The 25,401-nt window shown below is 36.6% G+C and overlaps 2 protein-coding genes and 1 non-coding gene across 6 annotated transcripts in view; 2 read left to right on the top strand and 1 right to left on the bottom strand.

The window, feature by feature from the left end:
• Nucleotides 1-9,420, bottom strand: part of LOC121418725 (putative ATP-dependent RNA helicase DHX57) — a 29,080-nt gene extending 19,660 nt beyond the window's left edge. The window contains exons 1-11 of one of the 2 annotated variants that reach the window (XM_041612800.1): nucleotides 9,210-9,420; nucleotides 6,789-7,232; nucleotides 6,142-6,333; nucleotides 4,788-4,976; nucleotides 4,423-4,544; nucleotides 3,236-4,092; nucleotides 2,565-2,686; nucleotides 1,908-2,103; nucleotides 1,412-1,536; nucleotides 720-853; nucleotides 354-408 (exon numbers count right to left, since the gene is read on the bottom strand). In XM_041612800.1, coding sequence (XP_041468734.1) covers nucleotides 354-408; nucleotides 720-853; nucleotides 1,412-1,536; nucleotides 1,908-2,103; nucleotides 2,565-2,686; nucleotides 3,236-4,092; nucleotides 4,423-4,544; nucleotides 4,788-4,976; nucleotides 6,142-6,333; nucleotides 6,789-7,162 — 2,366 coding nt within the window. In that variant the 5' untranslated portion in view covers nucleotides 7,163-7,232; nucleotides 9,210-9,420. The other variant, XM_041612799.1, reaches the window with a different exon arrangement.
• On the top strand, nucleotides 5,797-5,950 carry LOC121419465. Its single transcript, XR_005970604.1, has one exon. It is a non-coding gene; the product is annotated as a U12 minor spliceosomal RNA (small nuclear RNA).
• Nucleotides 9,421-9,794: 374 nt separating the features above from the next.
• Nucleotides 9,795-24,529, top strand: LOC121418724 (tip elongation aberrant protein 1-like). 3 transcript variants are annotated; one of them, XM_041612798.1, is made up of 14 exons: nucleotides 9,795-9,955; nucleotides 13,582-13,695; nucleotides 15,012-15,136; nucleotides 15,754-15,912; nucleotides 16,224-16,530; nucleotides 16,981-17,224; nucleotides 17,650-17,769; nucleotides 18,712-18,899; nucleotides 19,509-19,647; nucleotides 20,235-20,292; nucleotides 20,960-21,051; nucleotides 21,839-21,893; nucleotides 22,448-22,545; nucleotides 23,036-24,529. In XM_041612798.1, exons 3-14 carry the CDS (start codon nucleotides 15,048-15,050, stop codon nucleotides 23,266-23,268), a joined length of 1,782 nt encoding a protein of 593 aa, XP_041468732.1. In that variant the 5' UTR covers nucleotides 9,795-9,955; nucleotides 13,582-13,695; nucleotides 15,012-15,047; the 3' UTR covers nucleotides 23,269-24,529. The 3 variants fall into 3 exon arrangements, with proteins under 3 accessions (XP_041468732.1, XP_041468730.1, XP_041468731.1); XM_041612796.1 differs by lacking the exon at nucleotides 13,582-13,695; XM_041612797.1 differs by lacking the exon at nucleotides 13,582-13,695 and having other exon boundaries at nucleotides 9,797-9,912; nucleotides 15,009-15,136.
• Nucleotides 24,530-25,401: the final 872 nt, after the last annotated feature.

Below are 25,401 nucleotides of genomic sequence, written 5' to 3'. Positions count from 1 at the left end.
ATATGGGTAGTGTTAACAGCTTGTACTTGGCCTCAACTCAATTATCACATTTTAAACTAACTAAATTATTTGGAAATTACCTCATTTTGACTAAAAAGAAAAAGTCTTTGAATTTGGCAAAAGAGAAGATTTAGCAATAAGAATCATAATGCTTTTTAACAACTGAATTCAAATTAATGTTTGAAAATGACCTTTAAAAGTTAATACGCATTCTCAAAAATACAATGATTGCTGCTACTACATATTTCGAAAGATACTGTTTGATTCACTGATATGTTTTGGTTGATACTGTAGAGTTGTATGAATAAATCATGGTGCGATGGATGACCAAAATTCACAAACACCCTTCTTACCCAGTATATTCAATTGCATCTTCCAAGAAGTACTGATCTACTGGAAAGGTTTTACCTAGAAAAAACAAAATTCACAGTTATTAAATTATTTAAGAAATATTCCTTTCAGATCATATATTACACTTGTGAATAATGCAGCTATCCATTTTGTGATGCTCCTTTTATACCCCGGCAATGGTGCATCATGGGTGGGTCATGTCTCACTCACTGAAAACTCATAGTACCATCAATCAAGGAACAAAAGTTTGGTTAAAACAATGACCAATATACAAGAGGCTCTGCTGAATTTGAATCTCTTGGAAGCACAGATTTGGCTTATCTCTGTAGATTACAATGTAATTAAAATTATGATGTATGTTTACTTACCAGGGATGTTGATGACAGGACAATCAAAGAAATAACTAGAGAATAGATCAGCATTGAGGGTAGCACTCATGAGAATGATGCGAAGGTCAGGTCGCTGTGGCAACATGTCTCTTAGAACCATCATTAAGAAATCACTGGATAACCAAAAGACAAGGTTAAGAATTGAAATGCTCTCATCTAACTAGCAAAGTCAAGAACAAATTATGATGGAATAAGGCTTCAAATATGAACAGTTAGAAATAGGTTTGCCCATTCACTACAAGAACCAGATGTCCATTGTATTAAATATACAGTAACAAGAGCATTAAATGGTAAATGGATAATGGTACATGTTTGAGCTTCTTACAAATGCTCTGACATTTCTTTATTTGAATACTTCTCCCCTCCACCTCTCTACTCCTCTTACCTTCTTGGGTCCGAAAAACATTGGCAGCCTGTTTCTTAAAGTTTTACAATTATTCTAACTTTGCCATTATGGCAACTACAATGGTAACAGGGCTCAGTAGCTTATCAGAATCAAGGTTTCCATGATGGTACCAATAGTGACAAAGTTACAATAATGCAAGTCTTTATGAAATGGGCCCTGGGGGTTGTTTCAGCATTGCCTGTTAAAGGTAGATTCTTACGCAATATTGATTTTAATTGACTTAACACCCCTTGGCTTTTCCTCATTGACAGTCTCAATATATTACCTTTCTTCACTTCTCTCATGGACTTCATCCACTATGACATGGGAGACTCCGTTGAGGACAGGGTCACTCTCCAACCTCCTGAGTAAGATTCCCGTCGTACAGAACATCAGTCGAGTCGAAGCAGACTACTCAAAATAAAGACAAGTTCTGGTCATTAGACTGAGGAAGGATCAGTCTCACAGTGATCGCAACAAAGAATTAGTGCATGCTTTGAAACACTTTGAAATAAAAAATACAATCAGAAAGTAACTATGCACTGTACATAGAAATGTTTATATGGGAATACACACAAAAACTCTGCCCATAAATTTTAGCTGGTTTGGGGTTATACTTTAAATATGATGGCATCTGCAAGAGACTTGTCTTTTAAATATTCTTCAATATTTATCAGAGTTATGCAAACAAAGAGAACAAAGCAATTCTTAGCCTTATATGTAAATCTAATTCTCTATAAACAATGTGTTACTGAAAAATGAGTAGATCCACGCAGACATACCTGTTTATTTTCTAGCCTGATCTGGTAACCCACAACATCTCCTAGCCTGGTGGTCCTCTCCTTGGCCACCCTGTCTGCTACTGCCGTGGCCGAGATCCTCCTGGGTTGGGTACAGATGATGTTACTTACATCCAAACCTTTACCTTGAAGGGAGGCATCAAGGATGAACTGAGGCACTTGGGTTGTCTTTCCGCACCTAAAGAGAAAATATATAAACAATGATAGAGGCTATTGAAAGAGGCATCAATAAAATATAGCCCTGCCTCAGGTCTCGCCGGTACAATGAAAGTTCTAAATTATAAATGTATTGAATATCAACCATATACTTCAAACATCTATATTACAAAATTTTGAGATCTCTTTAACTTAACCTTCGCTAGGCCAAAGTATTTTGTGAGATCATATTATGAGGGAGGGGGGGTCTCACAGAAAAATCAAATTAATGAGAGGATCTCAAGCGGGGGGGGGGGGGGGAGGCAGCCATATGATATCACAAAATTACCAGAGTAGTTGGGTTTGGTTAAAGCACAGTTCAGAGGTCAGATGGTATAAATTTTCAGAATAATATTATAATTAATAACTGTAAATTTATGAAAACAATTGTAAATATAGTAAACATTAACATATCTTTTGTTACATCACCATGTTATATCTTACCCTGTAGCTCCACTCACTACAAGAACCTGGTACTTGCTCAAAGTGTCCAAAATGTTGTCCTGTTCTTTCCAGGCAGGTAGAGCCTCTCTCCTCTCAAGCATTGACTTGTAAGCATTGCTTGTCTGTACATGAATACAAGTAAACACACATTCAAAAAATACATGGGAGGCCTAAGGATACTTAATCCAGAGAATAAAGAATACTGTTGCACGATCTGACGGAAGACATACCCACAATCAATTGATGAGTATTTGTAACTGATCAGAAGTTATTGTGATACAGAACCAAGAATTTCATTACTGGTTCGTAGGAAAAACTATAAACACTTCCACCAAATAAAGCTCCCAAACCCTATCTAATACAAAATGGACCTCGCACCCACAACTGCTATGGCACTAGGGCTTTTTTTTGTCTGTGCACCTCTACTTTGGAACGCTCCCCCTGCACATATTCATGATGCACCTAACACTGACACTTTTAAGAAGAGTCTCAAGATGCATCTTTTCAAGACTCAGCACACAAAGTTATGTTTTTAAGTTTGTTTTCTCTGTCATTCTGTAGATTATTTATCTATGTATCATACAATTCTATTTTAATAATACTTTTTGTACACAGCACTTTGAAACTTTGGTGTAAAACACTCTATATATATTACATAAATTATATATTACCTGGGCCTTCTTGAATTGCTCCTTCAGCCTTCTATTGTCTCTTTCTTCATCTCGTTTACTCCTCTTTGGTGGAACATACAAAGTTTTTCCAAGATTCTTTGCTCCTTCCCTTCCAGTCAGCACCTCTGCTTCCTTTGCATCACCCGCTGTAGCTCCTAAAGCCGAGTCAGACTGTTCATTGAGCGGTGTTTCTCCATCAGGAGATTCTTCTTCTATATCCTCTACAACAAGTTTAGTCCTTGCTGGTAGTTTCCTAGCTTGAAACGGTAGAGGCTTGCCATCTAGTAATATCCTCATCTCCTGTTCATCCTCCAGGACACCGACAAGGCTAAACACAGCTGGGCTCCCACTCGATGCATGCTCCAAGGACTCCTCAGCCAGCCGCTTGGTTACGTTCAGGCACTTCGCTGACTGGAAGTCGGGATGGGTGGATGAAAATGCAATAATCGGTGGTTGCCATGGGTACGAGTTATCACTAGGAAACCGCACCTCCAACTGGTACCACTTAGTGTTGTCCTCATCCATAAACTCGTCAAACTCTGTATCCTCAGTGTCCCAAGGGGCCTCGTGAACGAACTTGCATCGAGATCCAAACCTACAGCTACCTTCCTGATAGAAATGGCAAAGATTCTGTTTTCTCCTACGATTTTCCCTCTCCTTCTCAGCTGACTTCTTCTTTTCATTCTTTTGCGCTTCCTTGAGGGATTTGTCAATGTGAGAGAGCTTTAATCTCAACGTCCAGACTTGGTTAGGTATCCGCTCAGAGAAGTCTGATTCATATATTGAGCTCAAAGCAAAAGCTTCTTCCTGTCTCTGGTCTATGAGAGACTCTTTAGTGACACTGTCCTCAGCAGCATCTGGGGTGAAAGAAATATAAATCCAACCAAAAGCAAATAAATTGACTAAAGTATACAGGCTATTTTTAATGTGAAGAACGGGATGAAATTATCGAACAACTGTTTTTTTTTTCTTACACTGCACATTTAAATTGTTTTCTCAAATTGATAAATCAGAATTTGTTTCAACTTGAAATAAAAATCAAACTTTCAATCATATTTCACACACAGGATAACAATCTTACATTGAAAAACATGTATATATCATTAAAAATATTGAAAGGATAAGAGGCATATAAATACAAGAGATTTCATTTCCACAATCTCACATGTGAATTTCTTCAGACTCACCTTGTTCTGACGATATCGAGTGATTTTTCAAGAAATCTTTGTAGAGTTGTTCCAATGCTAAACCTGCATCTGCATCATTATCCTCCAATGCCTGCAGACTGTCTTTCTTAGGGTATCCACACCTAAAGACCACCAACAACAACAAGATATCAAATGTCACCAAGTAAAGACATGCTTGATTTTTTGTTACTTGCATCTACATGAATTAAGAAGCAAAGACCAGAATGAACAAAATCAAATACAAGTAAACAGAAGCTAAAAGGAAGTTAACAAACAGCATGAAAACTCTGACCTCTGATTGGTATACAGAAGATAAAGTTAAATGTAGTGGTGTTAGAAGAGTCATGTTGCTATGATAAACTAACCTGATAAGTTTCTCCACGGCATATTTACTGATCTTTTGGGTGTCATCTTTGTTGTCTCTATCATCCTCTTCCTCACGCCAGACACCTAGAGGGGTAAAGCTTGAACCAGATGCCTCTACCTTCAGGGAGTTGTCATCAGTCCAGAAGTGACGATGAGTATCATAATCAAGCTCTTCGTAGTCTTCCAGTCTGCAAAGCATGAGATTAAAGGACAGTGACTGTTTCAAGTACAGGATATTCTACTCACCGTGTGTAAACAGGGGTACTTGGTCAGATCATGGATATTGCATCCTTGATTTTCATACATTCTCCATCGTAGAGTGTTCTCCATCAAGAAACATTGGAGTTGCTAACAATGCCAGGTTGTCACTGAGTATAACTAATCCTAAATACCCTGTGATATCACTAAAATGTATTACCATTGGTTGTGCCTCCTCCTCCTCCCTCTTTCTTCCCCTTTCTTCCTCTTCCTCTCCCCATCTCAATAGGATTTGTAAACAAAATAAGAATTGACAAAATAGAAAATAAGAAAAAGAATGGGAATAAAAAATATTGGAGTGATGCTAGAAACTTCCAATTTATTGGATGTTTATGTTTTTTGTCTTAGTTCTATTGTTATTATCCTCAAATTTACAGAACAATAAATTGGCACATCTCATATCTATTTTCACCTAGACAGAAATTTGAAGATTCCCCACCCTCCTCAAAAACAACAAGTTTTCTGTGTGGACTGTGTGCTTAAACTACACATCATGAATATGCATCACCTCATTTGCATATCTCATTATGCATGCAAACTTGAATTGTTTACATGATATGGACACTTTAGAAACACATCCCATTACAAAACTAACCTCATTATCTTAAGAAGGTATTTAAAATGGACATAAAGATGATTTTGTTTTGATTCATATTAAATCAAGCAAAATATTAGTAATTTATATTTCACTAACCACCACACAAAAAATATGTTGAAATTTCATAGATGTGAGGCATCCATTCAGGTACCATGCCTTAAACTAATGAGTAAGGAAAATAACGAGCCTAGGTAGCCCTAGGTTCCACAGCTTGTTAGTCTGTGAGGAATTTCTCTAAGGGGACAGGTTGCCCTTGGTGTGGCCCACCATACTTCGGTGGGATGCCCATGATTGGCGATCTTCCCTCGTCCCCAAAATATAATCAAAAGTCAGGATAGGTTGTAACTTCTTAAGAATTTCATGGTGAAAAAGAAGGGTGTAGTAGACCGACATATGCCCACAAAATAATACATGGTGTACACTCCAATGAGTGTAGTGGGGCACAGCATAGCTCCAATCGGGACCTGGTAAATTGCACACCTATCCTGCAATCCTACCCCATGTTTAGGTCCAGATCTACTCCATGCAGTTCCCTCAAGACATCCTTGACTAGTTCTTGGTTTTCATCACTCATATGGAGGGACTGCATCTTGACCTTGGAGGGTTGATAGTTGCCTTTCCTGCGACTAGGAGCATTGGACTGATAAGATTGGGAGGCCTTTGGTTGGTGAGTTTGAGGGGCCTGGTAGCTGCACATGACAAAAGAGAGAAACAATGGTTGTGTAAATCATATTACCCAAATTAGCTATTGTAATGTGTGAATTCTTATGAATCGCTTCATTGACTGAAATAGAAAGTGACTGAATGATTTGAAATTGAAATTGTAGATCTGCATAAGAAATAAATCAAACATAAGCAACAAATAGCTTGACTTATTCTATCAAAAATTATATCCAATCCCATTTGTATTCTATCCAATCTCATTTTTGTATAACGGTTATAATATTGAATGGTTGTCAAATCAAAGTTGTTTCACAAAATTTCAAATAATCAATAAGAATCCTTATATTATTCTAATAAACCTCCAAATTAGATTGAATTTATTTAAAATATAAGATAGATTACTCAATTAAATAGCAATTGTCCATCAAGTTAACACATGTATTGCAAAACAACTAATGGATATGATCTTTTCCAGTACTACCTTGATGTCTTCTGTTTGTCTTGTTTGGGCATGAGTACAAAGTCATCATCATCATAGTCATAGGACATGGATACACTCTTGCACTTCCTGGCTCCTGTGTCTGCCACCGGTCCATAGGGCTTTATGTTTGCCCCTTGCTGCTGGCCTCCACCACCTCTAGCTCCTCCTCCTCTTCCACCACGGCCACCACCTCTTCCTCCTCGTCCTCTCCCTTCTCCACCTCTACCTCCTCCTCCTCGACCTCTTCCTCCTCTCCCACCTCCTCTCCCACTTCCCTCTCCTCCACCTCTTCCTCCCCTTCCTCCACGGTTGGCCCTGCCTCCTCCCCTGTTCGGCTTGCCACCCCTTCTCACTGCTCCTGATGGCTGGCTCATGGTGTAACTTTGTTAGGCTTCCTGAAGTCAAAGCACTGTAGAGACTTTGGGATGCATGATCATCTTTTTCCTTGACGAGGCAAATCAATGTAATATAAAGATAAATTGACAATTTATCAGAATTCAGAAAAAATGTAAATTCCTTTATGAATTTAACCAGTGGTATAATGAGCCAAAACTTTTGAGGGGGCAAGATGTGGGGTATTGGGAAAAATTCTTTAAAGTTTACAAGAGAATATAGTGAGCGAGCAGGGAGGCAGCGTAGCTCAGTCGGTTAGATCGCCTGTTCTGGATAAGATCGTAGATCTCAGCGTGCGTGAGTTTGAGTCTCGCAGCATGCCGGAAGAGGTCTAACAAAAAAAAACTGATGCGAGCATTGTGTATTAGCGTGCCTCACCGCTGTGTTCAGTGCAGGTCTGAATGCAGTAGGAAAACACTCCGTCCATCGGAAAGGACGCAAATGTTGGTCCTGTGTATAGGAGAGTGTACCGGTATATGGAAAGTTTCAGCAATTTTCAGCTGCAGGGAATTTGGGGAATTTTCGAGAATTTTCATTTTTCACAAAAAGTGATATACTGTGTTTTTAATACAAAATTATAAATTGATATCCTCAGATATTCTATTTTCATTTGTATTTTAACTATTCTTGTATAAAATATTCATCAAACTGTACATAAATATTAAATACATGTACATTATAGTACATGTATACAAGTATGTATCCTGTAACTTGATGGAGCATAATATACAAAATGAAGCTTTTAATTCAACATGAACACTATAAAACTTTGCATTACACTGTTTTATTTTTCTTTAAATGTCAAGGTTTTTTTTTTATTTATGTAAGAACCTGTAACTTGATGGAGCATAATATATAAACAAAATGAAGCTTTTAATTCAACATGAACAAAAATAAAACTTTGCATTACACTGTTTTATTTTTCTTTAAATGTCAAGGTTTTTTTTTTATTTATGTAAGAACCTGTTACTTGATGGAGCATAATATATTTAGAAACAAAATGAAGCTTTTAATTCAACATGAACAAAAATAAAACTTTGCATTACACTGTTTTATTTTTCTTTAAATGTCAAGGTTGTTTTTATTTATGTAAGAACCTGCCTTCCATGGTAATAGAACAGTGCCCCCTACATGTAGTCTGCATGCACAGACCCTTATTGAAACTTTGATCCACAAGTGGGCCTCTACACAAGACTAGCACTAATACAACTTTCTGTTGAACAAAAGGACCTTCTGTACACAAGTCATTGGCAGAAACCTTAGGCTGCATATTTAGATGACTTTTCTTGAGTGAAGGGTTTGCACTAGTCTGCTGTGCAAAGCTTTCACTCAAGTTAAGGGTCTGAAATCTGAATGAATGTGCAGCCTACTCATGAGTCATGCCTTGTGTACTGAAGGCTCTCTCTCTTCTTTATCATTTTTAAGTTGAAGACTCTATGATGATGTTTTTTTTAATTAAAAAATTATTATTTTAAATAATGCACAAACTTCGCTCGAGGTAAAAGGGCACCGTACTCCTTTCAATTCCTATACCAGTATATGGTATGTGAATATCATAAAATTGCTACTTTTTGAAAATTCCCAACATTTCTTGAAAGTTGCCGAAAATTCCCCAAATTCCCAATGAATCCTTTTTTATTCCCATGGAAAGTTTCCACTGCGAAAATTCCCAGGAATTTTGCAACCCTAGGCCTACCCAGGAGATTGACAGAAATAAAAAAAAAGACCAGACAGAAATAAAAAAAAAATAACAATAAAAAAAACTTCTCGAAACAGAGACGGCTGCCAGCTGTCTAAAACTCTAATGATAATCAATGACAAAGCCTAGGCCTAGATTCTAGATCTATACTTACGGTATCGTATCTGTACTTGGACTTGGATCTAGAGTCTAACGTTACGATCTAACTTGGTGCCTTTCTATTGTTTTCGAAAATTTCTGTCTCCCCTGATAGCTGATGACGTTAACTCAACTCGCACCAGCGCCCGACTTCACACGCGCACAACCGCCATTGCGCAATACCCATTTACCTCTCCACCACATTTGCTGCCCCGGGAGTTTCGGCGAGGCAGACGCTCGCTATCCGTAGCGGAGCTTGCTTGATCGATCGGCCAATCAAATTTAGCGTTGACCCACAGAAACTCATACGTATGGGACTGTAATATCATGCATTGCCGATCTTATGCGACTAACTATTTATCAACTAAAATAACCAATACTTCACAATAACGTCTTTTAAAAATTTAAATTAATATAGAACAAGAAAATAAAAATAATTTTAAATAGAAATTTATCCGCAAAAAATTAACCTAAATTTCAAGTCACTTATTAATAAAACAGTTTAATTTAGTTTAACATAGCGCTAGCGCGCGCTATCCAAAAAACGTTAAAAGTGTACCGGTGAATGTGATGATCCATTTTTCATTGTTTCTCTCCTTACGTGGACCTTACTCATCTCGCCGGCTCTCAGTCAAACTCTAACGTTATAGAGGGAGATCTACCGTACTACTAGTCAATGCCTCCGATCCCCTGGTCAGCTCTACAGAAGCTGATGAATTTGCTGATGAAAGTCAAGCTTCAAGCCTGAGGGTGAGTCCGAGAGGCGAGAAGTTGGAACAGAAGTGTCTCAGCACTCCTAGCTCCGCAGAGTCAGACTCGGTCACACACAGGCACAGCTGACTGCTGCGAGCTGCATCTACAGACAACTCACTCAGCTGTGGTCAGTCTGTGGTTTATAATTAGAGTGCGCCTTCTATCCACTCACACATTGTACGAGGTTAGTATAATATAATTATATCTAGTTTCCTTTCCTATTCAGAGGCGCAGAGGAAATTATTACACAGCGAGAGGGGGGTGTAACACTGTTATTTGAAATATGATGATTTAAGGTTGGCTTTGCCTTTGAGTATAGATTTGGCATTGCATATGTTGGAGCCCATATGTTGATGAGAGCGTGTTCCACAAAGTTGGAGCACTACGAGCAAAAGCTTTTTCACCAAATGAAATGAGTATTTGATTCTACGAGTTGTCAACAACCCGGTCCCTGAAGATCTTAGATTTCTAGAGGGTACATACCGGTACCGTATTCAGAGATAAGATCGCTAAGATAATGAGGAGCACAACCATTGACAATTTTTCATGTAAGCAACAAAATCTTGAATTTTATTCTCTCCACCACAGGCAACCAGTGAAGTTCTTTTAGTTCAGGCGTTATATGCGTATATTTCGAAGTTTTACTAAAAATTCGGGCAGCGACATTTTGCACTCTTTGAAGCTTGTGGATCTGATCATTGTTAGCATTGAACAACAGCGCATTGCCATAGTCTAATCGAGAAATAATGTATGAATGTATAACAGATGAAGTTACATTTGTGGACTTGGATTTTCTAATACTATTAATATGAATTTGGAAATGCAAATTTCTACATGTCAAATTCACATGGGAAGCCATTGACATTTCAGAATCAAATTGAACACCAAGGTTCCGTACACTAGGCTTTGCATCAATAAGAGAATTACCAACATACAAAGATCGACATTGAATCTTGAACATTTGATTACGTGACATGATGATCAAAAAGTCACTCTTGTCATCATTCATCTGTAATTTGTTACAAATCATCTAAGTTTTCATACAGGCTTCCATACGGGTTCTTTCATTTGCCTCTTCAAGTGGATAGGAAGGATTAAATGAGGAATACAACTGTGTGTCATCTGCATAAAGATGCACACTAACATTATGGCAATATCAGCAAGTGGGGCAGAATATACACCAAAAAATGATGGCCCCAAGACATCCCTGGGGCACACCATATTTCACTTCACATTCAGAAGACAAAGAATTTTGTATCTTAACCTTCTGTGATCTTAAACTTAAATAAGAAGATATCCATGAGAGCGCAGAACCTCTAACCTCTGGTTTATACCGTCTGGAATGTAAGAAAACTCACAAATCAATTTAGAACTAACTCAACTGTTTGAACTTTGATATATTGTTATTTCTTTTAGTAGCTAGATCTATGTTAGACAGCTGGCAGCCGTCTGTTTCGAGGAGTTTTTTAACATTTTTTTTTCTTTCTCCTCGTACACAGACGGCTCGCTATCGTGCAGCCACCATTAGGGGACTTGCAATGCAAAATCCCCCCGTCGGGGCTCTACAATAGTTGTCTTTAATGAATACAAATTTTGAAAATTAATGCGACCAAAATGCAAATCAGTATTCACTCTTGGCATTAATTGCCAAAAAACTGAGAAAATCAAGTTAAAAGGAACAAAAACAGTGACTTACCTCGGCTGTCGCACCAATTCACTTCCCCGTTTTATCCGATCTTAAGTACATAAACATATGGCCATTGAGTCCCCTGTACAGATCGCGCTAGAACTTCGGTCTCTGTATTTGGGTTAGACCAAAAGCTTTGGTCTCTGTTATGTTACTTGTTAGTTGTTCAGCTGAACTCCGTTGGCTTCACTCACCAAATACAGAGACCGAAGTTCTAGCGCGATCTGTACAGGGGATTTAATGGCCATATGTACTAAGTTCGGATAAAACAGGGAAGTTATGTTGCGCGACAGCCGAGGTAAGTCACTGTTTTTGTTCCTTTTAACTTGATTTTTCTCTGTTTTTTGGCAATTAATGCCAAGAGGGAATATTAATTATTAATTTGCATTTCACTTTTCAGTTACGTTAATTTTCAAAAGTTTGATTCATTAAAGACAAAAACTGAAGAGCCCCAACTGGGGATTTTGCATTGTAAGTCCCCTAATGATGGCTGCACGATAGCAAGCCGTCTGTGTATGAGGAGAAATAAAAAAACAAAAAATTAAAGACTCCTCAAAACAGACGGCTGCCAGCTGTCTAGACTCTAGATCTATGTAGGATGGGGGGGGGGGGTCAGCATCAATGGTCACGTGTTCAGACACTTTATTTTTTAACTGAAGGCTGAGCCCAGACTGTAGCCTTCTTTTTTTGTCTTTGGACCAAACTTTGGATCACACTAAAAATATGAATTCAATACTTGTATTATTTGTAATTAGCTTTATAAAGTTTACAGCCTCATTTGTAGAATGAGCAATGAGTGGTTGTAATCATCTTCTATTTTGTTCTAGACTATATATTTCCTAAATTAAATTTTGTACAAAAATTTATGAAACTTCGCTTGTAAATTTTTCCAAATGACTTTCGAAAATTGATCGTCCAAACACACAACAACTGGATATACAATACTCAGACAGTACCTTGGCCTTGGTTGGGATGACTATTAAAGGAGAATGAAACCTTTGGACCAAGATAGCTTGTGTGAAAACAGAAAAATCAAAGAAACAGATTAACGAAAGTTTGAGAAAAATCAGACAAATAATGAGAAAGTTATGAGCATTTGAATATTGCGATCACTAATAATGCTATGGAGATCTGCTAATTGGCAATGCGACAGATGTGTGATGTCACTTGTGACCAACTCTCCCCATTACTTTAGTATATATCACTTAAATTGCCTCTTTTATCACATCTATCAGTAGATCATGTGTTCTTTCTATAGGAGGGCATGTAATACAGATTTTTAAAGAATACATCATGGATAAAGAGTTTGTATCACCACAAGAAAAAGCAGAAAGAGACATTTTGAGGGTATTTCATAGTCCATCAAAGAAAAAGTTGTTCACATGTGACATCAAACATCCTTGTCGCATTGCCAATGGCAGGATCTCCATAGCATTAGTGATTGCAATATTCAAATGCTCATAACTTTCTCATTAATTTGTCCGATTTTTCTCAAACTTTCTTTGTTCTCATTCTTTGATTTTTTTTGTTTCAAAGCAAGCCTTCTTATTTCAAAGGTTTGGTAAGTAGTCCTGCTTTAGTTGGGTATAAAGTTTGACAGGACTTAGAATCTAACGTTAGTCATAGACAGCTTCTCTTTTAGTAGTAGGCTCCTAATCTGCTTAGGACAATATCTGTTTTGTTTTGCAGAATCCTTCCACTCTAGTGATTCAGAGTAGATTTATTTGCCACAGCAATCAGCATTTTCAAGAGAGATGTGATGTTGTTTGTAGATTCCAAACCTGTGCATTTGCACCCTCCTAAGTGCTGATATCCCATAGTGCCATACCCAGGTTGAAGAAACAACTTGGCCGAGATCAAGTAGTACTTGATCTAGGCCAAGATCCAAGTTGTTTCTTCCAACTTGGGTATGGCACTGGTTCACATGCACAGGTTTAGAAGATTATGTTTTGCAGAGTTTTCTCCCACTGTCCAGTTCATGATTAAACTTCCAGTATTAAAGGGGAGTGCTACTAGTTAGAGCATTGACAATGTGCCCTTCAGTCCTTCTTTCCATTCTATCCGATGATAAACATGGGTATTGCCCAAGTGTAAGTGTAAGATCTATTTGTCTGCTGATACAGGAATTAAGTCCAGGAGTACACTGCTTCATTTGAGCAGCTTTTGAAGTTTTGGGCAAGCCTAGGGCCCGCTTAAAGAGATTCTGTGCATGATATAGATGATTTAACATATAATCGGTGAGGCAATAAACTTGCACTCCATATAGCATTCTATGAATACAAAATGTTTTCCACACATGGGAGCAGATATGTGGAAAAAGAAGGTGAGAGTCCTGTTTGGTTCCCGTCAGTGATAAGAAGGCACTGTAGCCTTTAGGTATTATGTCATTGGTGGAGTCAACCGTCAATGAGAGAGATACAAGTCATGATTCCAAGCTAGGGATATTTTGAGCATTCCTTGATTTGAGTGTCCCTTAACTTCCACACTGTAATCTCAGCTTCTTCCTTCTCTACAATAGCACTTTTGTCTGGATTGATCTTGTAATGCCAGGTGTACAAGTAAAGTGAGATTAAGCACAGCTTGAAGTTCTTTAGGGCACGTGCTGACCAATACCACATCATATGTTAAAACTTTATATGGCTCCCATATAAAGTCCCCTTAATGAGCATCCAAGGCTAGCTTCTCGCAACTTTTTGATCAGGCCGTTGATGAAAACTGTGTAAAGAGTTGGAGATGGGACGGTTCCTTGTTTCACTACATGAAGAATATTGAATGGGGAACTTATGCATCCATTCAGCAGAACAGTACTGAGGTAGTAGAAATTAAACCTGATATGTAAACATCACAAGATTATTGGAAGGTGGCAAGTAAAAATTAGAATGTGAAATGAGGGGAGGGAGGGATTGGGAATTAAGGTCACTTCATTTATTTTTAGCACTTTCAATCACTGTAAATGACCCACCGGGAGAAGTACCGGTAGGTCAACCGAGCAGTGATAAAAAATTGTCCTCATGAACAAGGATAATATCAATTTTTTAAGACATGATTTGTCTCCGTTTATTGGGATATCCTTGTTTTCTGGGACAGTCCCAATTTTCGAACCAGCAACTTGACTGACTTAAAGGTGGTAGTGGAAGGTACATGTAGCTCATCGAGAGGTCACTCCATGAAAATACTGAAATCCTTTAGCTAATTGGATGTTAGAAATAGAACCTTCAGTAGGAGAGTAATTAATTACTGGAATAGGAGCTACATGTATCTGAAAACTTACCGTAATACAACTTATGTCAATAGACAAATTCAAAAGCTATAGAGATTGATACAGTTGTACAGAACTTCCATTCCTTGACTCCTAATGCAGGCTCATGAAGTTGTAATTTTAAAAATCCCACAAGAAGCTCAGAGTTACACGCTCATGCCTTCATGTTCATCCCATATGAGAAGATGATGATGAGTTAGTTGTTATTATCTTATTATTTTGTTGATTTAGTAACACTATTATTGTTATTTCTAATATAGTCATGTTAATGTATGTATTGTTATTTTCTGCCAGATTTTCTTGGTGCTCAAGTGATTGTAAGTCAGTGCGATGCACTTGATGATGGAGTCTGAAAGCGAAAAGATGGAGTGTTATGCAGTGTATTCACCTACGAGCCTGCCAGTTCCTGTGACTCTAAGGTAATCTACTGTACTGTAGTAGTGGCATATATCTCAAAGCTAACTTCCCAAAAATAATTTGTTCTTTCGGTGAATTCCATGCTTGAATGAAAATGACTGTTGAAATTGGATAAAATTCACCTGGGTCCATTGAAGTAGTCATAGAAGTTTTAATTCTGACGAAATTATTTTTCTTCCATCCATTCCATACATGTTTGCCTTAGCTGAATAAAATGTGGTTATAGTTAATCATTAGAACAACATATCGCCTCGGTACATCTGTTGATAAACTGGTCCCAAATATGCAATTTATGCATTCTTTTCACTATTGGCAACACCTGTACATACACAAGTACCTGTTGACTCGCAACTATGTATGTATATTTTAATCTTTGGGGAAAAGATAATAATTTGTTGCTAATTCATGCCCCATTTTGTGCAATTTTTTCCTGAAGAAGGACATAAAAAGTTGTATATCTTTCGATTCCTTTAGAATTTTATAAAGACTTCAATTTTCCTCATAACTCACTGTGTGCTTTGAGCAATTTATACCATAAATGTCATATTATTTTTGTTGTTCGTGAAGAATATTTTTAGGCTTATGATTGATTTTAACCAATGTCCCATTTTCCATACAGCTCAGCACTTCTCCTCCCTTCTCCATTTCCTGAAATGGTGGCAGTGTTTGTTATCTCTTCAAAATCAACGCATGAAGGTCTATCCCTAAAGGCAACAATTGTAAATCATGCCAATACGGCAGAGAGTTTTGATCTGGGATCAATCACACAGGATAGCAGGTAAATATAAAAGAAGGGTAGAGTCCCTGAGTTTTTTCCCTTTCTTTCTTTTGAGAGTGCTTATATAGCTGCTGCCACACTGAAAGAGAATGTTTCTTATTTTTTGTACTTTCAGCGATGGTTTCACCAATCTGCCCATTAAAAAAAAAGACTTTTTGTTGTTTTTTTTTTTTTGTTTTTTATTTCTGATGGCTAAGATATTAAACACATATCCACCATCTTACAATTATTTTAACTTTAGTTTGAAGTCATTGGTGCGAATATTTTGGTCTCATTTGGGTTTTATTTCCTCATATGTTTACCCAATTCAGAGCATTCTGCTGGCAACCACACCAAGCCAAAGACTTCACCATTCCACTGGAAGAACACAGCTACCACCTTCACCTTGATACAGCCAAACAGGAAGCCGGTCAGAGAATCAATCAGGAGGAAACCGAGATGGAGTCTTCACAGACGGATTCTCAAGACATTACAGAATCTCAGGACATTCCAGAATCGGAGGAAGTCACAGACTCACAACCAGAAGCAGAGAGATTGTGTTCTATGATGGCAACATCTTCGAGTCCTTTCGTTGAAAGATCATTAAAAGACCCCAAACAAAATGAGGAGACTCCCCAGGTAACTGCATAATCTGTTTGAAAATATATGTCCTTGAAAGTGTACTTCATTTCTTTACTTTATTACTTTCATCTCTTGTCTGTAGTTGTATTCTTGCTTTATACATATTTCAATAAATGTGTATTATGTGAAAAAAATTCCTATGGAAAAGCCTGCGGCATATTGTAAGTCCAAGCAGTCTGTCAATATCATATTGTATTCTTCTCGCACTACATTTCTTATGCTTCATTTTCTCTTTGCAGTCATATTTTCTTACACCACAACCTATATAGAGAAACATGTTGGAGTCTATTTTAGGATAGGCTGCAATTTCTTTTTTATCTGAATTTCTCATTCATTTGCTGACCCGTTGCTTCTTGGAACCAGCATGTTTGTTTAAAAAGCCTATGGAAATTACAGAAATCAGTGATCAATGGGTTAATGAGCTCTTATTGATACCACTCCAAACAGCTCCAAGTTCAAGGAACTCCACACCGCCCTCCTCACCTCTCCCACTCGGCTAGCAAAAAAAGGAAAACAAAACATGGAGAGGACAGCGATGTGGGCACCCCACCTAGCACCAGGAAGCGACAGTCGTCAAGGCAGAGGCCATTACCACCCATGTCATCACCACTATCGTCTAAAGTCGACAAACAAAATTCAGCAAACCCAAAACGTCCTCAGCATCCAGGAGTGAAGAAAGAAAGTGATACAGGTATTTCTAAATCTTTTCACATGACGCAAGTTATTTATAAAGTTGAATAATGAACCAAATTGGTAAATTTATTTTAGATCAAGAAGTAATACACCATTATTTCTACCATCTACAATATTTATTTACCTGGAATTATTTTAAAGTGCAGTAACTCCATTTCATTCTACTTTTGCTTATAAATAATTTCTTATATTTTGTTATGTTTACTTTTCAAATGGGAAATTAAATAAATGCAAATTGAAGTAAATTGAAAAAAAATTGTCATTCAGGAACTGCTGTGTAGATGACCAAGCTTACTGTGTTAGGATGGACTAAAATGCGTCGCCTACATTTACTGGAAGTGGATGTTCCCAATACAAAGTCTAGGGTAATTGCACAATTCAGTAATTGACAGGTCCATCACATTTATTATTTCCCTTATTCAGAGCCTAGTTCCCGATGGGGTCATACCCTGTGTAACATAGGCAACCACAAGTGCTTGTTGATTGGTGGTCAAGGGCACAGACAGACCATCAGCAGGGATGCCATATGGATGCTCAATACAGGTAATTATTACAGAAATATCTTTCGAGATTAAATTGTGAATTCTTAAAGAGATCCTTGTATCAGAGTCCATTGGAAATTTACCAGAATTATAACCAGTGAGTAAATGTGGTTCCAAAAGTTAAAACGGTCTTCCTTGATTTAGAGAGCATAGTTACGTTGCAGAAAACTTTTAGTCTAAATTTCCAAAACAGTTTTTCTATAGCCATGCAGTAAACAAGATATAGTAAGATTTCAGCCTATTTTTTGCAGCTGTGTGTAGCTCGTTTTCAAGTTAATTGATCCCATAATCTTGTAGTGATGCCTTTTGTCAACCACACTTTAAATATAATAACTGTGGTAACCTTTTTACACTATTAAGTAAAAAAAATGCACTCTATGTCATTACCACAAATTGAGTTCAGAATTTGACAAAGAATGATATCTGAGTATTCTAAACTTAAGTTCAGAATCATCTGATTATTATGACAATGGTGATGATGATAGTAATGATATTAGTAAGATAATTGTAAAATGATATGTGTGTGCAATGTTCCAAGTGGTTATAACAATAGAAATACAATATTAATTGACATGGTAACTAATATAAATTTCAGATTTTTTATTTGAATATATGTATTTTTATCAATATTTTTGTTTTATTCTATTCCATTGTCTTTGCATAAATCTTTATGTTATCATCACAAAGTGAATCTGATCAAGTGAGAGAAAAAGTCTGTAGACCACAAAGTTGATTTTTTTCATACCTTGCAGCTTCGAAAGAAATTTACCTACTATTGCTCTGAAATGTATACTTATGTATTTTAAAAATACTTGATTGATTGATTCCTCTTTGTTATATTGTGTTTTATTTTCATTTGCCCATTAAATCATTGATATTAATGTAATAGTATGAGTGTTGCATGATCCTGAAATCCTTAATTTTCATTCCTACTTCCCAACAGAAACTGGTGGCTGGACTGTGCCAGAGATAGAATCATCCTCTGACAAGTTTCCCTCCCGCATGGGTCACACTGCGACCTTTGACCGTGACCTTAACAGTGTTTTTGTTTTCGGGGGATCCAAGAACCTTCGATGGTTCAGTGACATGCACATCTTGGACCTTGCAACGATGAAGTGGTCACTTGTTGAGGTACATTTTGAATCAAGGCCTAATTGATACTATGTATATTTTCAATGATCCATTCTCTTTTTCAGAGAGCTCAACATAAAAGTTCCTTTTATTGACTGTTTTGGTGTTGCATGATAGAAATGTGAACACATTATTATGAGAAAAGTAAGGGCATTACTCTTATCTTACTCTTATTTATGTTTCTGATGTCAAGGTAAGCTCAAATTATGATGAATTAGTGACATCAGACTTGAAAACCAAGACACCCCTTGTCAGAGTGCATTGGAAAGATTATAAATATGTGAAACAGCTCTTTTCCCTATTCCAGTGCTCATAGAGTCGATAATTGAGTAATGTTACTTTGCATAGATATATCACCCAGAGTTTCACATATGCTAATAACATCCTTTTTGTTGAAAAAAGATATGTCAGGACAAACAAGTTCTTTTTTTAATTTGAAAATTACACAAATATAATAATATATCTATAAAGAGCCTAGTCATGTCGTTCCGATGTATAAAACACTATATAAAAGCGGATTATTATTAAATGGAAAGAGAATAAAATAATTTAGTTATGAACCATAACTGATAATTATTATACCTTCTTTTCATCCTCTACCTCATTCAGGCTGCTGGTGAAGCCCCTACCAGAGCATATCACTCTGCAACGTTCTTCCGCAAGGAGCTCTATGTCTTTGGTGGTGTGTATCCTAATCCTGACCCACAGCCTGATGGATGCAGCAATGATGTTGTCATCTTCAATCCAGGTAATGTAACACAAACTACTTATAAGAATACAAATGTTTTTGTCGTTATTGTCAAGTTTAAAGCAGAAGATGTAAACTTGCTGCCTACAGGAGCCAAGTGATCCCTGTTCAAAGCCTACTGGGATTTGAAGGTACAGGGGGCCGTTTCATAAAGCTGTTCGTAAGTTAAGAGCGACTTTAAGAACGTCTGGTGAACCTTTCTTACGCGCTAAACCATTGCCAATGGTGTACCATTTACCAAAAGAATGATTACCAGTCGTTCTTAAAGTCACTCTTATCTTACGAACAGCTTTATGAAACACCCACCAGTAGTCAAAGGGCCAAGGAAGTTTATGGACTTGATTGTGGGTTTAGGCCTGAAAAGGATTTTTGTTTTGGAGAATAAAATGAGAATAAGAAGTGGAGAGAGGTATAAAGAGAGAAGTAGTGTCAATGTGAAAGAAAAGAGAGAGACACACACACAACAAGAACCGGTAATTCTGGTATCCCTTCAATATTCTCAAGCACACTGTATATTATACATCCTGTTATATAAGTTGTAGTTGGATGTAGGTTAACCATTTTATGTTTGTCTTTTTTCTTTGTAGAATCAAAGAGTTGGTATAAACCGGTAACCATGGGAACCAAACCTAAACCGAGATCAGGGTGAGTTTAGCTCATATTGTCATTTCATACAGAAGCAGATGCCATCTTTAATTTTTTTAAGATGGCATGATCATCTTGAATACCATCAGCTTTTTGCACTCCAAGACTACTCATACTGGTCTAGAGCCTTTTCCGGAATGTAACATTTTGTATCATGTAGTCTCATGCCCTCTCAAATGATAATTTGTTCTACTATTTACAACTGATGATATGCAACAGAACAAAAGTATTGTATTGTTTTCCCAAAGATTGTGATTACGCACAAAGTCACACTTTATTTTCTAATGAAGGTATTATTTGGATGGTGAAGTTTGCGGTAACACTGTGTTGGTTAGTCCAAAAAAAGATCTATTGGGTCATCTTTCTGATAATAGCTCTTTAATAAAAAAATATATTCTCTATGTTTCAAGCACATAAGCTTTGGTTTTCATCTTCTAGGATAAACCAACAGTGAACAGTCCTATTCAAGACTAACCTACATGGTGTTACCGCAAACTCACCATCCAGTCTTACCACCATGCAAACCTTTAAAGCTCACAAGGTATTTTTAATTTTTATCAAAATAATGCTAACAGCAGCCTATACTGAACTCCTGAGAGTTTCCCTTCTAGAAAATATTGTGCCTTTTTTTTATTTGAGCTATATTTGTATTTGAATTTATTTTCAGCCATTCTGCCACACTTCTTGGAGATCAGTTGGTTATCTTTGGAGGCTGGGATGCTCCTATATGCTACAATGATCTTCATATATTGGACCTCTGTGAGTACCCTTATCTGATTATTTTAAAACATGAGATGGTATATTATTTTGGAACTTTGAGATATATGATTTACTGAACATTAATGAATATATACTCTTTGAAAATAAACCTTATTGATTTTTATTAGCACCAGTTACCCTAATTGTTGGCATGAATGGACACTTTAAAGGTTTGATTTGGCATAATAGGCATCTCATTTGACCTGGTTACAATCCTTATCAATCACTGGTGTTCTTTAGCAAGAAATGGATCCACATTTGACACAGTCAGGCAATTCATTGTGCATTGTATTGCAACAGTATACAAATAGCGAATAGGCATGGGTGCAATGATGCAAGATTTCGCATGAGGTGAAAGAAATTCAAGAGGCATTAGCCGAGTTGAATAGACCATCTGTTTCTTTCACCGAATGCGAAAATCTCCACCATTGCACAAATGACTATATTCGCTATTTGAGTTGTACAACACCTCAGAATTTAGCGAAAATTTGAAAAAACAAGAGTTTTTTATCTGCAGTAATCTATGGAAAGGGAGCAAAAAAAATTGAAAAGCGAAAAGCAAAATATAACAACCTTCATTTTTACTGAGCTCAATGGATTAAATAGTATTGTGACGTCCCCTCCTAAAGCCGTGCAACAGTACATTTTGGATGGTACGTCTTGCGTTCAACGGTACGATTGTTTGACATTCAGCCTCCCATTTGCTTGAGTACAACAAGCTAAATATGCGTTGTACAATCATTGATTGCATAGTTCTTCATTGTTGGCATCTTTCTCTCTTTTGCAGGTCTAATGGAATTTACATCTCCAAAGATGATTGGCACACCACCTTCCCCAAGGAGGTAAGTATATAGAAATAGAATTATATATGATTCCACAGGGAGTGGAGAATGTGCATTCCCTATGTACAGACAAGCCTGATTGAATTCAATGACTGGGGTACGTAGGTATATAAAGCACTTTGATAAAGTCAGATGATGATCATGATATCCTTTTGTTCCACACTGTTAAAGGATTTAAGGAAATTTTTACTGAAGTATGACTTTGTATTATTTCTGATGGAAATGATAGTATATTAATTAATATTTGAAAACATTGTGGAGTGCCTCACATTTTTCTATTCTTTTCTTTTATTTCTATCTGTTTCCGTACTAGCAACAAGACTTATTATTGAGATATGACCATATTCAAGCACAACACATTTCCTATAAATAGATAATAGAAAGATGGCTCTTTATATTTGTTTCATTTTTTGTTAAGCATCAAGGGAGTACATCATTATGGTACGATTGATGTGATTTACACATGAGACAATTTTGTTTGTTATTATGTTCTGTGTCATGAATCAACGTGTAAGTTATGAAAACTATTGTTTTTATTTCTTTTTCAATTCAAGTTGGCATGCCTCCATTGCTTTACCTGGTAATAAGGTTCTTATTCATGGAGGATACAATGGAAATGAAGCCTTATCTGATTCATTCATCTTTCACCTCGGTGAGTACATACCAACCCCTTATCCTTATTAATATAAATTCAGTTTGCATGAATAAAGTTCTTGAACTGCTTATCCTTTGTATAGAGAGTCTTTGTGTAATTTCAATCAAAATGCACATAAAGAATTAATTGGTATCAAAATTTTCCTTAGGAATTGTCAGTAACACTTAAAAGGTTTATATCATAAATGACATGACATTAATTCATTATAATCTGTAAAAGAATAATAATGAAACAGTTATGAATTTGAGCTAGGACCAGAATTTGCATCGGATTTGTATATGAAATCAAATTGTTTTGGGTCTTAATTGCACTTAAATAATGTTGCATAATTTTAAGTATTGGGTACCCAGGCATCACCTGAAATTTCAAGTAATTTTAGGGATTCTAGTAATCCTTATAATCATTTTCATGGACTTAACCTCAGGATTTGATTGTCTTTTGAAGATCAATTTTTAATGAAATACCCCTTTTATTTTTCAATTTTAAGATACCTGTACTTGGAGCGAGGTGAAGCTGCATTCTGGCATGCCAGTAGGGATCAGAGCAGGCCATGCCATTACATGTTACCATGGTAACAGGACTGCATCAAAAGATGAAAAGGAAAACCATGTGCCCATGGTGGAGTCTCTTGCTATCTTTGGTGGGGGTGATAATGAGGATAATTTCTTTGGTGATCTGGTCCCATTCAGCTGGACATATTCAAATTTCTTAGATTTCTAAAATCTTTGTTGTCTACCTTTCAGGTTTATTTCACTGTTAACTGCTTGTTCTTTCTTTCTTTTTATTTTTTGATCATCTGAAATGTCACTCTCTTTGGTTACCATTGTTATGTGTATTGATTTTTCCTTGTCTGTCACATTCCATTAAGTGTTTTGTTATTCTTTTGAGTCATGGGTGGTTTCCTTATTCATTGTGCATTTGTGTATTATTTGCACATTTGTGCATTTGTATATTATTTGCTGGTGTTTCTATTAGATATCTCTTGATTTTTCAGTTAGTCCTGTCATCTGGGCCCTATATGTATAAAACTTTAATCAAGGTAGCTTCACTAGTTACTGTTCGTTATTAGTAAAGTATTTTCCTGGGAAAACCTTGATTTTTTATTGGCTGTTTAGTCATTGGCACTATTCTACTATTTGTGCCTTAAGAAGCCTTTCTTTCATGGATTTGGGTCTAGAAAAATTGAATGCTTATCTTTGGGCTGGAAAACAAAAAAACTCAGATGATTTGTAGGTTTGATTGCACACAATGACAAATGTTATCAAGCATAAAAGGTAACTCTACTATCAAGTGCTAAGCGATATGGAACAGGCTCTGAATAGTGGATTACCATCAGTTGGATTTAGGTATACTGCCCTATACTGTTCACTTTATGCTGATGTGTCAATTACCATGTCCCACAATGCATCATTGAATGGATGACACAACCTCGATGTGGTTAATATTGACCTGAAAAAAAAGTGCTGTATACATCTATGACTTCATTGAGAGACGCAAGGAGGCATCACAGTTGTGATGTTCCATATGAGTAAAATAACCTGCCTATAAAGTGTGAAATGGTAGCTACTTTTGAAAATGATCAATGATCATCATATTGAAACAGATTCATGAATATTCAATACTTTGATCAGTATATACTCAGGCATTGACTAATTGTTTTATGGTGGTGTGTGTTTTTAACTCATTATGTGTGTTGTCATTATGTAATATGTACATATGTTTTGTGATTAGATTAATATATCTATTCAACCAATTGTTCCATGATAGTGATTATTACATGATACTTTACAAATCAAATGTAAACCTTGGTATATTTTTTATAAACTCCCCAAACTTTGTCATCAGAAATTCATGCTTGCACCCGTTGCATACGCAGGGTTTCATAAAGCTGTTAGTAAGTTACTCATATAGTGATCTTTTCTTATGCTAAATGATGTACCCTAAACGCTTGGTCCCACTTCACTTACGGATGCAAAGCAAAGCAAAAATTAAAAATCTTGCCATCCGTTGGAAAATGCTATGCATCCGTTGTGTACTCATTGCATATGTGTTACATATGTTCTATATCCATCGAGCATCCGTCCACTGTGATTTCATTATTCGCCAAATGTTTTCCATTTCTGGAGCGGATAAAAACGGATTGAGCCAGCCCAAAATTTTGCTTGTCTGTTGTGTCATTTATGTATACGTTTCGTGTCCGTCGGCCAGTGGGTCCAGGCCTTTAAATAAAGGAAGTCCAATACAGAAATATCATATTCAAAGTGATTTAGATTTGGCACCAAGAAAAGGTCACAAAATAACATAAGATCTAATCCAGCCACCCTCCACCCCCCGTAGATGGTAACATATTTTATTGCAATGTACCATTCCATTAGTTTCCATGTCAAGTGTTTGTAATAACTAATTATTAGCATTATGAATCACATGAAATAATAATTTTAATGAAATTACATTTACTATAGAGTGCCACATTGGTATTATTTATTTGTTGAGGTAAATATATGCCACAAATTGTAAATAATTGTATATAATTAGTGGTTGGTCACACTATCCTTGTAATTGTTTGTTACAATTTTCTCTGTAAAATTTTCAGAAGAAAATGTCTTAGACATAGTTTTGTATATTTATTGTATCACTGTGATTGGGTTTTGGCAAATAATAAAATGACTAATGAATAAATGTGTGATATATTTCATGTGCTCATTGTATTATCGAGTCAATGATATTGAGTTGCCAGATATGTCACGTGTTGCCAGGATAATATTTTCTGGCTTGAGTGAGTCGAGACAAAGAAAAGAGCGATATCCCACCTAATAGTCAAATCACTGAAACTTTTTATGCGCAATATACTTT

The sequence above is a fragment of the Lytechinus variegatus genome, chromosome 7, assembly GCF_018143015.1.
Source record: "Lytechinus variegatus isolate NC3 chromosome 7, Lvar_3.0, whole genome shotgun sequence".
Classification (NCBI taxonomy): Eukaryota; Metazoa; Echinodermata; class Echinoidea; order Temnopleuroida; family Toxopneustidae; genus Lytechinus; species Lytechinus variegatus.
This window is presented reverse-complemented; position numbering and strand designations above follow the sequence as displayed.

Bases quoted from the DNA above. Each gene is read 5' to 3' on its own strand.
- LOC121418724 (XM_041612796.1), top strand. From the start codon at position 15,048: ATGCACTTGATGATGGAGTCTGAAAGCGAAAAGATGGAGTGTTATGCA. The intron at 21,052-21,838 runs GTGAGTACCCTT...TCTCTTTTGCAG, and splicing joins TCTTCATATATTGGACCTCT to GTCTAATGGAATTTACATCT. The intron at 22,546-23,035 runs GTGAGTACATAC...TTCAATTTTAAG, and splicing joins TTCATTCATCTTTCACCTCG to ATACCTGTACTTGGAGCGAG.